Source organism: Schistocerca serialis, chromosome 7 (assembly GCF_023864345.2).
Source record: "Schistocerca serialis cubense isolate TAMUIC-IGC-003099 chromosome 7, iqSchSeri2.2, whole genome shotgun sequence".
NCBI classification, from domain to species: Eukaryota; Metazoa; Arthropoda; class Insecta; order Orthoptera; family Acrididae; genus Schistocerca; species Schistocerca serialis.
The window spans coordinates 246371289-246387671 of record NC_064644.1 but is presented as its reverse complement, the minus strand read 5'-3'; the positions used below and the strand labels follow the sequence as shown (position 1 = coordinate 246387671).

General features: G+C 40.7%; 1 protein-coding gene across 1 annotated transcript in view; it reads right to left on the bottom strand.

Moving 5' to 3' along the window:
- Window positions 1-439: 439 nt before the first annotated feature.
- Window positions 440-16383, bottom strand: part of LOC126412991 (sialin-like) — a 34537-nt gene continuing 18593 nt past the window's right edge. Inside the window, exons 5-6 of the mRNA XM_050082883.1 lie at window positions 5717-5872; window positions 440-649 (exon numbers count right to left, since the gene is read on the bottom strand). Coding sequence (XP_049938840.1) covers window positions 440-649; window positions 5717-5872 — 366 coding nt within the window. The remainder of the gene's footprint in view (window positions 650-5716; window positions 5873-16383) is intronic.

Genomic DNA, 16383 nt, shown 5'->3' with positions numbered 1-16383 from the left:
CATAGACATCCAGGCTCAGATCAGGCCTTACGTCTTGAAGAAACACGATATCAATGTCCGCCGCCCAAATCGCGTCCTTTAACAACTGAATTTTGTTCGTGGAACTAATGCCGTTGACATTGACCGTACCTATCCGATACACCTGGGTCATTTGATAGTAAGATGGCGTATCCTGCAGTCTTTTAAGCCTGTATGCGCCTCGTCGTCCGTCCGACTGACCCTGTCACCCGCACCGTATATATTATTGATCGGCTGAGACAAGATGTCCGTCCGACGACCCGCCGGCCGCGGGCATCTGGTTGTCGCTCGAGTCTGGTATCACTCTTTCCACCTCCATCTCGGACGCCCAGTCACCAAGCTGGAGGTGTGGTACGTTAGCTGACGCATGACGTTCATCCGATGTCTTAGCCGAAAAGTCGCCAGGGGGCTCGTCGGTGAGCTAAGCATCGTCGACTTGGCTTTGTCCTTGGGCAGACGTTGCCAGCAGCGAACCAGGAGCCGTTGGTGTGAGGTCCACAGCCCTGGCCGCAGATGGATTTTCCTCATCCTCCTGCAACGTGTCACCATCTCGCGAACCATTTCCTGCAGACATCCTCCTCTTCTTTCGTCGCTTGGGCGACTTCTGCTTGCGGGAACGCGTGTCCGCGTCCTGTGGGTCACGACAAACAGTAGACACCTCCCGCATCTCCGGGTCCGAGGTCGAATCGATTTGCTGATGCTCTCATTCCTCACACGGCTAAGGTGCAGACGTGGTCACTGCTGTCGAGCACGGCGACGGTTCCGACGGAGGCTGGGTCGTCGTGGGCGCGGAAACCGGGCCCGCGGGGGTCGGCGTCCGATGTGTTCCTCACTGCCTCAACGTATGTAATAGACAGCGTTGTCGGTAGCAATGGAGGCATCGTGTCTGCACGTGGTATTTGGACGAGGCGTCGCTGCAGGCATCCAGAGCGTACATGCCTTCCCGTCCCCACCCTGAACAAGTCCGCGGTTGACCGTCATAAATGACGATCGCTCGACAGCCACCAACGGTCACGTACGATGGTATGTGGTTAAGCAGTTCGATTCGCACCTGATGCACTCCATTCAGTACAGGATATGTCTCGAACGTATGCCACTTTTCTTCCACGTGACTTAATACTTCACCGTGAGGCCGCAGCGCGTTCACGACAAGCGTGGCCGGAACTTCAAACGGCAACTCGTGCATGGTCGTCGGTCACGACACTCACGTTGCCGTCCGAGAAAACAATATCCATCGGTGGAATGGCGAAGAAGTCGTTCGAAATCTGCTTCATCGACAATTTTCAGGTAAACTGTGCTGGAGACAACCGAAAGATGTATACCGATAAGTTCAAATGGCTCAAATGGCTCTGAGCACTATGGGACTCAACTGCTGTGGTCATAAGTCCCCTAGAACTTAGAACTACTTAAACCTAACTAACCTAAGGACATCACACACATCCATACCCGAGGCAGGATTCGAACCTGCGACCGTAGCGGTCGTGCGGTTCCAGACTGTAGCGCCTTTAACCGCTCGGCCACTCCGGCCGGCTATACCGATAAGTCCCTGTGGATCCACGTCCGTTACTTCACGCAGGAAACACTCTACTTCCTATGCCTTAGGTGGTGCGTACTGGGCATCGAACATTACTTTAATCGTGGCCTTTCTATAAGAAAGCGCCATCGTCGTTTGCGGTGATCTGTTTACACTTCAATACCACTACCCGCGCGAGTAAACAACGGCCCGCTTGCGGAGCGCCGCACAGAGTCCGCTTCACAACACGGCTGAGACCCGACTGCCTGGGAGATGTTTCCCGAGTTCGAGTCTCGGTCTGGCACACACTTTTTAATCTGCCAGGAAGTTTCATATCAGCGCACACTCCACTGCAGAGTGAAAATGTCATTCTGGAAACATCCCCCAGGCTGTGGCTAAGCCATATCTCCGCAATATCCTTTCTTCCAGGAGTGCTAGTTCTGCGAGGTATGCAGAAGAGCTTATGTAAAGTATGGAAGGTAGGAGACGAGGTACTGTCGAAACTGAGGCTGTGAGGAGCGTTCCCGAGTCATGCTTGGGTAGCTCAGTTGGTCAAGCACATGCCCGCGAAAATCAAAGGTCTTGAGTTCGAGTCTCGGTCCGGAGCACACAGTTTTCATTTGCCACGAAGTTTCATATCAGCGCACACTCCGCCGCAGAGTGAAATTTTTATTCTGTAAACACCACATCTATTCACCGCCTTTCCTAAATCGTTGCATTCCGCACGCCTGTTTCCATGCAGAGGGCGGTGACGTCACGTGATGCACTTTTCTTCCTTGGGAGTAGAGCTACTTACAGCGGTGTGGACTGATGCCACGCTTGCGCTACTTGTACTCCCATGACCTAGAGCATAGTGTACCTAGAAGCACACGATGTTTTTGGTCGGTACTTCAGTCTAGGGACTGATCTTAGTATCACGCGACCGAACGAGCACTAGAGACTGACAGAAGTAGAATGAGATTTTCACTCTGCAGCGGAGTGTACATTGATATGAAACTTCCTGGCAGATTAAAACTGTGTGTCGGACCGAGATTCGAACAGTTGGTAGAGCACTTGCCCGCGAAAGGCAAGGTCCCGAGTTCGAGTCTCGGTCCGGCACACAGTTTTAATCTGCCAGGAAGTTTCATATCAGTCTACACTCCGCTGCAGAGTGAAAATCTCATTCTGGAAACATCCCCCAGGCTGTGGCTAAGCCATGTCTCCGCAATATCCTTTCTTTCAGGAGTGCTGGTTCTGCAAGGTTCGCAGCAGAGCTTCTGTAAAGTTTGGAAGATAGCAGGCGAAGTCCTGGCAGACGTAAAGCTGTGAGGAGGGGGCTTGAGTCGTGCTTGGGTAGCTCAGTTGGTAGAGCACTTGCCCGCGAAAGGCAAAGGTCCCGAGTTCGAGTCTCTGCCCGGCACACAGTTTTAATCTGCCTGACAGAAGTAGTTTCCACCATTTGCAACAGTTTTAGTTGTTGTTAGACTTGAAGTCGTGTTTTGCGCAGCATTTGTAAATGTTTCACGTTCTATGCATTTAATTGCTGTGTAATATATTAAGGTTATTTCGAATAAACTGTTAAATCCTTGGGTACAAAATTTTGTGCTGTGTAAAATGCTGTAAATGTTTAGAAATACTTATTAACGTGTGGGCAGTTAAGCAACACCTCGTCGCTCGTCCACTATCGTGTGTCTTAAAATAGGTGTTTCACCATAGAACATGCGAGAGTTGTAAATGGACTGAGTTTCTTTAATGTCTTAACAACTTTACCTGTCTTGACAATGAAAATTTGTGTCTAGTAGCTTAAGTAGCAGAACATATTTAACAGGAAACTGGTTTTTGATAACACTACTGCTTAATTTGACTTAACTTTCGGTTATTGGTTCGTAGAAGAGTAGTAATGAATCACATAGATGGTTAGATACATTATTGAGAAGTTCTTCTTGATTGCAACGCTTTTAAATTTCAAACAAATGTTTGTTCAAAGTCCTTGGAGTAAGTTTCTACTTCTACTTCTACTTCTGTAGCAATTCTTTTAATTTCTTAAAAAGCCTGCATAAAATAAATGCCAGAAAGCAAGTCTCTTAAACTTCTATTACAGAGCTGGCTATAGGTGAAATTCTGAAACGCGTTTCGCGGTACAGCACTCTCCCATACTACACACTTGGATATGCAAATTCGCGTTTCATCGAAACCGCATGACGTAGGCGGGAGTAACGCCAGAAAAAACTACGTAGCGGATTTCTCATTCAACAGTTACATATAAATGTTAGGTGTATCTCAGCGAACCACCCCTCTTCCCCCCGCCCCCCCCCCCCTCGGCCACCAAACGACTGCTGCCCAGAAGGACAAATAGACTGATCGTAAGGCCATGCAGCATCGTCAAGGCCCTTGATTCAAGAAACAAGCTTCTTAATGTGGTCGTATCGATGTGTGCAAGCTCCAAGGAGACTCAATTATTGCATTCATCATCGTTATAAGGGTCCAACACCTGGCTTGATGGTGTAGCGTACTGTAGGGTACACCGGACGATCACCTGTGGTTCGCATAGCCACTATTTTGGACAGCAGCCATTAATCATCTGCCTTGTTAAGGCCAGTGGCTCCGCTCTATCTTCGACGCCTCTGTGACGTTATTTCCAAGAAGATAATGCATGGTTGAATGTTAGCCGTGCTTTCCTGACATGGCTCGATACGAGGTGTGGTCAGCTGTTGTCCAGGCCAGCATGTTTTCCAGACATCTCAAACCCAATCACAAGACTGTCCATAATATCTGCCCACATGTTAATACCAAATCTGTACTGAAATCCCTGAACATGCGTGGCACGAGGGTTTTCGTCTGCCGAGACATGGCTATTTCGAGAATTCAGAACACAGTCCCTATTGATCTTGCATTCATCTATGAACGGAATTCAACATGAAAACAGGGATGTGTCAAGGTAGCGTTGGGGAACCACGTGCAGTAGGCAAAGTATTATGGAAAAGCGACTGGCCCATAGCGCGTACGCTTTGTAAATGGTACGAATGTAAATGTTGCTCACGGAGAACGTCTCAAACTGTACTGTTATTAATACCTATTGCACGCGCAATTGTGCGAGTATCCGTTGACGGGTTGTCTTCAACGCGATGCAGTACATCTTCTTCAAACTCGGGTCTGCAGCATTGCAGTGGAGCACCAGAGTCTTGCCTCTTCTGGGTGAGAGTAGCTGTTTCTCGGAGCTGTTGCGTAACTTTGGCAACAAACATTGTGCTATGGCGTGCAACGTTGTGGGAAACGTTGGGTAATACAACCCACTAGCTGGTTCTCTATTCCAAGAACGTGCACCAAACGATGTTTACTGTATGGGAGACGCACATGCACTGAATAGGCCTCCCAGAAAGGCATACGTCATTCTGTCTACCCTATTACATACCAGCAGAATCGACTCTCCAGACTTTTCTCTCTCCCTCAGCTGACGTGGACATGTTTACACAGCTGAACTGAAACCGTTCTCTACAACGGAAACGGTACGTTTCCGGGCATGGGTTCCTATTCAGAATATTATGTACTCACTCAACTCTACAAGTCCTAGTACTTTATAAAGGTAATTTCCGAACACCCTGTATAATCTATGGACGTGGAGGGACCCACTTCAGTACGCGTCATTCCCGTAATGCCATCATGACGTAATACAGCCAATCACACGCCGTCCTCTGTACAGAAAGTGGGAGCCTCGCCTATATTTACGACAGTCAGACTTAGCACTGAACGACGATAAGGAGGCAATGATCGGAGTCTCGGGATTTTATCCGAATTTGACATGGCAAGTAAACCGAGAAATTTTTACTCAGTATTGATGATCTACTATTTTAGAGCTATTAGTAAGGCGCTATTGGGCGGACGACATCCGTTCCTTGTTAAAAATTTATCTACTAAGCCCCCTCTACAATTCCAAGAAGTCTGTGATACAATTTCCGAAACATCTTGTTTCGCTAGGAGGTCTACTTACATACTGCGTCCCATATTCTGAAGATAGTCATAATATGTACGCCTCTCTGTGTTAATTTCTCTGTCAGGAAGCTGTAGATACTGCAGCTCATCCAACCAAATAGATAAGGCAGAGCTGAGATGAGGCCAGCCTGAAACAAATGTGGACAAATGTGATGTATACTCGTCCCCGACGTTGACAGTGTGTCTGTTTCCCAGCTGAGGTATAGAGATACTCACCTCGTCGATGTCGTAGTGAAGTATATTTTCCATGTAGGTTGGCAACTCAGACAGCAGTGTGTAGCTGACCCACGACCCTCCAATTGAAATTATATTGTGCGCCCACATAGCAGGACAAGTCAGGATGAGAGGCCACGGGTTCCGAATGAGTTCATCCTGTTGAATTAAGAACATTTACAGTTTTTATCTCCAAAGATTACAGTGTTCGTTCGCTAGACTGCGAACTCCTAAACTCCTAAAACTTTTCTTGTAGAAAGAACTGATAGTGGACATATATAGGCGGACTCGACATTTGTTTGCGGATAGTTTCCGAATGAGTGAAAAATTTCATATTACAAGAGCTAATCAGTCGCGTGTGACATCTGTGGAATGGCCGATTTACGTCAGCGACAGTATTTTCTCTGAAATCGTGTATCTTTGGCTCAGTTGTAGAGCGGTGGGTCGTCGAGTGTTGAACACGGAGTAAGCTGGCAGAACTATTAGCGTAATATACGAGGACGATTTTGCTGAAAAAAATTGTTACGAATTATTAATCTAATGGAGTGACATACAGAAGCAGCATTTATGGAACACATAGAATGGATTTGCATTATGGATATGTTTTTAAGGTCAATGTAAGTCATTTCAGTTTGAATACCCATAAAACTTTTGTAAAGAAAGTAAAGTTTACGGTTTTCTGTGAGGTTTATTTTCTTGTGAAACCAGAGTTTAAAATCCTGCATTGTCGTTATAATGAACGGATTAGCATTTTCATTTCAAGCAAGAAGTTTTTTTAATATGAGAAAATCATCCAGATCTTCCTCCTAGTAGCGTAATTTAGCTGACGCGATTCTTTCAAGCTGTGCTGTTACTGCTGATTATTTGGTACTTTTTCAGGTGAGATTCTTTTCATATCTCGTTAGTTCTTCCTCGTCTCACGTTTCCACTGCACAAATTCTAAGCATTTTCTTTTTAATTCAGATTTTTAAAGTACCAGACACCAGTGCACATTTCATAGTGTTGCTAAGTAATTTCAGTGTTTCAATTTTTTTGGACAATGCACAGTTTGATTTTGGTAGTGGTTATTGAGTAACAGTTTTGAATTAATTTCCTGCACAGTAACCGCCAGTTAGTTTTGTCTTACATAATGTGTGTACTGAGACACACTGTTAGCAATAGTTATTTTATAACAGAGGACAGAAAGTACATTCAGTATTGAGTAAAAGCAGGCAAACATTTTAATGCTCATGAACGAATGAACGATCAAGTCGCAGGAAATAAGTTTCACTTGCCTACAGCTGCTTCGGGCTGTCCGCTGGCACGTTTGAAAAGATTTTTTTTTGTTTTTTCGTTTTTTTTTTTTGTTTACTACAGCACACAGCACAGTGCATGTTTTATATACTAATAATTTCATGTTCCTTTCCTTACAGTTAGTTTTTGTGTAATTCTTACATGCGAAATTTATTTGTTTTCATATACTTGACGTGTTACCAATATTCATTACGTATAATAAATATTCACTACATGTGGATTTTGCTGATAGGCAACGGTTATGTCAAATTTTCAGTTACTGGATTTTTCCAAAATTTATTCTGAGCGATAAACCATATTACAGTTTTAGCATTTTTGGTAAAGCTTGTCAATTTCACTTTGTTACAACAATGAATACCAGACGCGTGTAGCGCGGTGACGAACAGCAATAGAATCTGACGCAGCACAACAAAAGCATTTCATGTAACTCATAAAATAATGACCAGTTACCGTTTAGCAGCAATACAGTAAGCGACACATAACGTAATGCAATTACGCAAGCGCAGGGAAACGTGCGTACATCAGAAATAGAACAAAATTCCGAAACGAGTAATACTGAACAAGAATCGGTAAGTGATAAGTCGCCAATTCATAATAAGCAAATCGGACCGCAAAATAACACAGATACGGAAATGAAGTCGAATAACACAGATTCAGGTTTTGCATCGTTTGTTTCCGGTAGATCGGACTCTGTCACTATGTCGAACAACAATGAATTCAGATTAAAACGTAATATCGATGTTTCAAAAACTGCTTGAACAGCTTAAACTGTCGCAACTGCTACAAGAACGAACAGGCGAGCACGTCAGAGAGATGTAAGACAAAATAATTCACAGTTTGAACAGTTGAGGGAAGACCGTAAACAGTCACAAGAACAAACTGATGGGCACTTTAAACAGACACAAGAAAAGATTCAAGAGAAGAAATGAGGAAAGATTTTCAACCAGTGTTTGGCGGTATTGATAACCGATTACAAGTTTTAGTAACCGAATTGAGCAAATTAATGACACACGAAAAACCGATCGCGCAGATACAATGGCGAAAATTAGTGAGGTCGTCCCCAACGAAATAGTTACCGAGATAAAAGAGCAGACCGCATTATTACAAGATAACGTCAAAGAAATTAACAAAAAATTCGAAACATTACACTTACGATCAGAAGTACAGAAATAAAAGATAAGTAACATCTCCAAACAAATTGATGAACTATATACAAAAATGAAAAATTTGTTTGCCAACAACGAACGAGGTTCCGAAGATACTGTGCTTGTGCGCTTCACGGACACAGCCGAATAATAATGTTTGAAACATTTCAAGGAAAATCAGATAAAAATTAATAAACAACAAAAGGATGACATTTCAACCGTACAGTCACAACTTTTGCGTACTGAAGAAAAATTGAACTGAAAAGAGTTTAAACGTAGTAAAACAAGTCAACACAGTGAAAACCTAGAAGACAATAGTAACTTACGGCGTTTGTGAGATTACCAACGTGAACAGTTTCACACGTCAAGGCATGACAGTGAACAAAGCGCTTGGTGCACCGGAGAAAACGTTGCGCCAAGGCGCTAAGACACATTTGATTATAAACTTGTCCTCGTACGCACATTCGAAGTTGTCTGAAATTTCACGAGCGAAATTCATCCTAAGGAGTGGTGTGATAAAATTATCTATGTGTTACCACCAAATAGCCCCTTAAACACAAGCTAGAATTTAAGTGTGGATACCTAGAAAATGAACCAGCAACCTGAATGCGATCGATTATAAGAGATTGTCAGTCAGAAGAGGACTTTTACCAAACATTTTAACTGCATATTACTCTACATCAAAGCAGGATAGAATCAAGCACAGTACGATCATGTTTCGTAACTTTGAACAATCGGAATTCTCAAGTCCCGCACAGTATTTCGAGAATTGATACGGCGGAACTAATATCTATACCATGCGCTCAACCCACCTTAGTTATTTAGAATTTATCTCACGAAATAACCTACCCATTTACGTCAAATAATGGGTTGTTTTGGGGAAGGAGACCAGGCAGCTAGGTCATTGGTCTCATCGGATTAGGGAAGGACGGGAAAGGAAGTCAGCCATGCCCATTGAAAGGAGCCATCCCGGCATTTGCCTGGAGCGATTTAGGGAAACCACGGAAAACCTAAATCAGGATGACCGGACGCGGGATTGAACCGTCGTCCTCCCGAATGCGAGTCCAGTGTCTAACCATTGCACCACCTCGCTCGGTGTCAAATAATGTTGGCAAGCAGGTGTAAGGACGATTTAGAAGAATTTTTGACCCTTTTGAAAGAACTGAAACTAGACAGTGATTATGCTCCAACAGAAAATTTTCTGTTTATCATAAGTTTGATAATACGAATGCTCATACTCACGACATGACAATAGAAACAACGTAGATAATATAATAGATTTCATAAACAATCACAAACGCGATCGTAGACACTATCCTTACGAAACACAAGTATGGCACCAAAATAACTATAAAGACAGGTACAATTTCACAAGCCTCGATTCGAATTCTTATTTTGAAAATAAACATCGTTTTGGAAACAGTCATAAATATAATAACAAGCACAATAGTATCAGAATAACAGTCAGCAAAACAAGTCTATATGGCAGAACTCTGGTAGACTGTCACCACAATGGCATGTAGAGATAGTCGAAGTTAGATTACTGACACACAACGACGGTCAGCGACAGGATAAAAAGAATAAACAGTAACTTCATGTCTAAGCAGCTGAAAGAAAAAGGCAGCAAACACAACACTCTCCTGCCATAACTGTTAACTTCATGCTATTCGAAGAAATTAGGGACATTCTGCTGAAGGAGAACAAAGTTGGACCAAATCAAACTGTGCGCCCTGTAATCAACATTTGCATTGCTTATACTAATTTTACCGCAGTTTTGGACTCAGATGGGGCAATTCAGTTATCAGCAAGTCAACATATAATAACTGTTCAAAAACAGTACTTTCCGTGACAAACCGTTGATGTTAGACAGTGACCTTTTTGGAATTTACTTGTCAGGGACAAAGTTTTGCTATGAATTTCTCATTGTGCCATTGGTCTCTACTCAAATAATTTTAGGTGTCGATTTCTTCAATTAATACAAAGCAGCAATGAACTTTAATGATGCAAAAATTAATCAAACAATTTTGAACCATCATATCGTTTTAAAATTTGAAGACTGGTTAAGCTCACAAGAAGAAAAGATCAACTGCCTATGTTTCCTACATAATGATTCTTTTCGATGCTCACTCCATTCTGTTGACAGTAACACGGCTTATTATTGTACAAACTACGACATCTATGACAGGTAATCAATTTAACTACACTAATCCAGCGAAAGATCGAGGAGGTAGAGAATTTTGATGAACATGATAGAAAATAACTAAGCAAAATTTTACAAGAACATGTGGTAGTGTTTACTAAGAGACCTGGCACCAACAAGGGATTTCAGTACCAGTTTCCAGTTAGAGAGCACAAAAAATTCTGTATAAGACCTTATGTAATACTGGTTCTTTACCGAGAAAAGGTGAAGGCTGAGATACAGTCGGTGTTAGAAAACGGTGTTATTGAGCCAGCTGTCACCTCCTACAACAGTCCATTGCATGTCAATGAAAGAGAGATGGTTCAATTACGTTGGTCTTGGACTCTCATCAGATTGATCGTAATTCTTCCAGAAACAGACAGACCTCAGATGCTTGAAAAATTGTTACAAAATTTCTATGGCGTACATCTACTGTCATCTGTAGATTTACACTCAGGTTATTGGCAAATAGAGTTACATCCTAACAGCAAGAAGTACACAGCATTTTTGTGCTTTGGAATGTGTCCCGAGTTCTGTAAACTGCCCTTTAGTTTAAACGTCTCATCAGCATCAATTATTGATGGAATAAATATTATTCTTCCACACCATCTAAAGAGATATATCAACACCAATTTTGATATTTTGATAGTAGACCAAACTTGGTCAACACACAACAAAATCTTTAAAAAAAATTTGAACATTTTTGAAGATTCAGGTTTGACAGTAAACTTAGAAAAATCAAATTTCGGTAAGATTAGTATAAAATTTTTAGGCCATATCATTTCACCAGAACATATCAGAGCAATCCCACCACCTACTAGTAAATGACAAGTCAGAAGCTTTTTAGAAGCAGTAAATTTTTACCATTGATTTTTTAAATTCAAAATATTGACTACACCAACATTAAGGTCTTTGGCAGGCAAAAGCACCATTTGACACTGGAATGATCAAGCACAATTAGAGCATGGTACACTAAAAGAGGCATTGCTCACTGCACCTATTTTAGCTCATCATGATCTCAATAGATTTCTGCTTATCTACAGATTCTTTCAAAATAGGACTCAGAGCTCATCTTTTCCAAGAGCACATTGAGAATGGTATCATTTTCCAAAAGACTATTGTGCTTAGTAGTAGTGTGTTAAGTAAATCAGAAAGAAATTATGCAGTCACAGAATTAGAGGCCTTAGCCATTGTCTGGTCATTTACGAAATTAAGATACTGTGTACTCATCAAGCATACAAAAGTTTATTCAGACCACAAATCCTAACAGTTTTTAATGACCTGCCAGTTCAACAATGAAAGATTACGTCATAGGACACTGACTTTGGAGGAACCTAATTACACTATCTGCTACATTCTTGGAAAAGACAGCATCATTTCTGAAGCTTTACCTTGTACCCCAGCTGGTTTATCTGATAACAACACAGATACTTTACAGGACATAAATTTAACCTTGCTTTATATACAAAAAGTAGCTTTCGAAAACTTTATCTCAAATTCAGTACTCAACATAGCATAAGAACAAAATGAAGATCACATTAGGAGAAATCCCCCAGGAGAAATACAGCTGTCAGACAATTTTGTCAGAAATGATATCTTCTGTAAACGTAGCACTGTAAATGGTATAATTTGGGTGGTGTGTGTTCCAGAGGAATTTTTCAATAAGTTGATATGGTACAGGCATTTAAGCTATGTGCATTTCGAACAATGGCAATGTTTCCTCACATTACAAACCATATGCTATTTTAACAGCATGGAGAAAAGAATACGAAAAGTACTTATGAAGTGTAACCTCTGTCAAAAAGCCAAACCTTCCACCATCTCACATTGTGCCCCACTGTTTCCAAGCTAAAAGCTAAAAAAATTAGCAACTGTAGATTTATTAGGACCACTAGTTAGATCCAGAAATTATTTTTCTTATGTTTTCATTGCAGTGGAGTTGACATCTAGACATCTAAATTTATATCACTGACCCCTTTGCGTAAGGCTGCAGCTAAAACAGCGTCCAAAGCATTCATTAAGAACTTGTTACACCCCATACAACATGTTGACAAGGTCATATCAGATGAAAATCGTCAGTTTTGATGCAATTGGACTGCATATGTTAAAGAGATACAGATCCAACCAATATTTATTTCATTATATTCTCAACTTTCAACCCCATCACAATGTATAATGAAAGAGATTAACAAGTTGTGCAAATCTCATCCAGTATGAAGTAAAGGTAAGTCTCCTACTCAAAAATTCTTCCTTTTCTGCAATGGAGCGTACAGAATTAAAACAATAGTGCATGAGAATCCAATAAAAGTTGAAACACTGTTAACAAGGAAATCCAAATGAATGCACCATGTATCACACATAAACCAATTTGGTTACTAAATATTATGTTGTCAATACATGATATTGTAGACAGTGAGATGTGCGTAATTTTATGTAGCTCATTAGATATTCAATGAAATTTTGTTTTCTACTACATTCGTATGTGACAAACAAGTATATTGAGAGTGTCGTATACAATTCCATGAAGTATGTAAAGGAACAACGATAAACATTAGTCCAGTTCTTTGGCTTTGTGTGACGAATGGTAGTAGTAGTACAAGTGATTTTCTTAGTAAGCAGCTAACTATGTAGTTTTTCTTATCTATCAATTTGTGAAGACTAAGCAGAGAATAAGTATCATATTGGAGAGTAATGAAGTTTTATGATGTAAGAGGTTATTTGTGTGTTGAAGCTGTTGGTATTATATTTTGATGATGATGGATGATGAAGTATATGACGAGTAGTATGATATACATTATGATATTTGAGGTAATGGTGAATAGGGATGGGTTAGGGACTCTGTTTTCTGTTGGCACATAATGCTGGAAGAATGGAACATTTAATAGGTTGCAAGCTAAGAAGTGAGTAAGTGTTGATGTCATATGAAATGCTTGAATGATATGAAATTATTTACACACTCTATATGAAAGTTTTTGCTTGAACATCTGAAAGAGTTGATGTATGAGTTAGTAAAATATTAGATAGAATACAGTTCGCCACTTAGTTACTTTCACTGGCCATCAGTACTACATTTCTTGTGAGTGATGTTTTTTGTGCATGACAGCAGTATTTCTTGCAAATTTTTTTAATTACTTTTGTAAACTTTAGATTTTGAACTAATCTTTATCCTTTTCTGTTCACCAAACGTCTTGAAAGTTCATGAAGAAAAATGTTGACACTCTGAAAGATCATTGGGGGAGACTAACTCAAAAACCAAGAAAAATGAGAGAGTTATCCGTCACAGAAACGAGCAAGTTAATAATTACTAACAGTCTTTTCCAGCAAACACTTTTAACTTAATATAAAACACTTATTTAGTATAGACAGTGCCAGGGTACACCATTCTAAGTAAAGTAGTTTAGATAATCATATATTTTTTCATCTTTTATGTCTCAATGTCATCTTTCTTCACTTCCTGGCAGATTGATTTATGTTGATACGCAATACATTTTTCACTGGTTAAACCAAGTTTTGTTAAGATGTGATACACTGTTGAATATGCTATGAAAACTTACTTTTCTTTGATTTTGTGTTTTTGGGTGTTCCTTTAATGATGAAATTTCTTTAAGATGTCATGTTGTATAGTTTTCTTGACGCTCCCTTTGCTTGCAGTTAGATGATTTGCTTTTTCCTGTGCTGTGTGAATGAGGGTGATGTGCTACTCTGCCGGCCGAAGTGGCCGTGCGGTTAAAGGCGCTGCAGTCTGGAACCGCAAGACCGCTACGGTCGCAGGTTCGAATCCTGCCTCGGGCATGGATGTTTGTGATGTCCTTAGGTTAGTTAGGTTTAACTAGTTCTAAGTTCTAGGGGACTAATGACCTCAGCAGTTGAGTCCCATAGTGCTCAGAGCCATTTGATGTGCTACTCTAATTTTAGCTCAAATGTTCAAATGCGTGTGAATTCCTAAGGGACCAAACTGCTGAGGTCATCAGTCCCCGGACTTACACACTACTTAAACTAACTTATGCTAAGAACAACACAAACACCCATGCCCGAGGGAGGACTCGAACCTCTGGCGGGAGGGGCCATGCAGTCCGCGACATGGCGCCTCTAAGTGTGCGGCCACTCTGGGCAACCTAATTTTAGTGTGATCTCTATACTTTAATCAATGCATATATAAGATAGAAATTCATGAGTTAACAATAAGCTACTAGGGGTATATGTTAAGATGATGGTTAACCATGGTGGAGAAAATGAGAGTTAAATAAATGATCTGAAGAGATAATGCGAGATATAAGGTTTGATTAAAAAATATGGTTTTGTATGAGGTGGTGATCTGAAAAGTGTGCAGCTAATGAAAAAAGGTTTTGAGTTTCTGGTTTTAATAATGTGGATATCCTGAAGTTTAGGTCTGAATTTGAGCGATGTTTGAGGTATAATGGTAATACTATGGAAGTTACATGGTTGAAAGATGAAATTTTAGGAAAATGTGAGTGATAAATAATAGATTTTGGAAGTGGTTTCTGTGCAATTTAAGAAGTTGAAGGGTGGAAGTAATTTGAGGAATTTTTAAAGTATAGATAATGAAATATATATTTGATGCAAGCATGGCGATGTTTGACTATTTTGGGTGAGCATGACTTGTTGACACATGACTCTATGACAGCTCCCTTTTCCCTTCCCTAAACATATGATCATGAATCCAAAGCAGATATCTGAAATTTTAAAGCAGTGATAATTTTAGTACCAAAGAATATACATTACAAGTGATAGGCTACACATTTTTTGCTTTCCATTGTTTAAATATAAAGATGACAATTTATAATATGTTCCATAAAATTTCAGGCGTGTATGTATGTGTCATACCTTTTGCTTTATCATGAAAAGTTTATTGTGAATATTTGAATTTTCATTATTATCTACATATTGTATAAGTGCGTATTTCATGTTTTATGTAATCTCTTAGATATGTTTATGAAATTCTTTTTTGTGGAAAATAATCCTGTGTCATGTAAAGAGATTTTGTATCATTTTCATACTTCATAATATTTTTGCAAGTGCGAGGGATAAAACAATTAGTAAACACTTCTCTGAGATTAGGTATAACCTTCTTTCTGATTAATGACTGAAGGACTGTGTCATTATGTGCACTTTGATTTTCTGTGCATCACTTAGTTTTATCTCCAACATGTGACATTAGCAGGCAAGAGACAGTTTACTTGTCAGCCAAAAAACCTCAGTCGGTATTGCAAGAGACAATTTTCAGTGAGTGTGGGAATTTATATTGCACAAGATGTTAATTTGTTATGGAAGGTATTATGTTGGTCAGCGAAGGACGTCTAGTAACTTTCCTGATCTTGAGTCTTCACCACTGCTAACATGAGTTATTGTTGGCAGAAGACAATTTTTTACTGGTCGCTCTATCAGACTTCAGCTACTGTTGAATGTTCCACTCCCAGAGGTGTTTCTGTTGAACGCTAGGCCAGACTCAAAACACTGTTTGACGTTGCACTTGAAGATAAGTTTTTGCTGGTTGTTTGGCTGAACTCCAGCCCTCACTAGTCATTCTACTGCGATATTGGTGATGTTACTTCACTAGTGGACATCAAGAGACTGAAATGTCAGTCTCATACACAAATATAGTGCTGCATAGTGATTGAGGCAAATCATGGACTGTTCAGATGTTTTTTGTGATAGGAATTTATGTGGACTGCAATGACTTCCATTCTGCAATGACATTTTTACGTGATGAATAGGTGTTTCAGTTGTGTGCTTAATCAGAATTTGACAATACCCTGTGCACGGACTTTTAACGAAAAACCACAAGTTCAATTACTTTATGTACATGTTTTCAATTTATATGCTTTGTAAAATTTTATATACACTCCTGGAAATGGAAAAAAGAACACATTGACACCGGTGTGTCAGACCCACCATACTTGCTCCGGACACTGCGAGAGGGCTGCACAAGCAATGATCACACGCACGACACAGCGGACACACCAGGAACCGCGGTGTTGGCCGTCGAATGGCGCTAGCTGCGCAGCATTTGTGCACCGCCGCCGTCAGTGTCA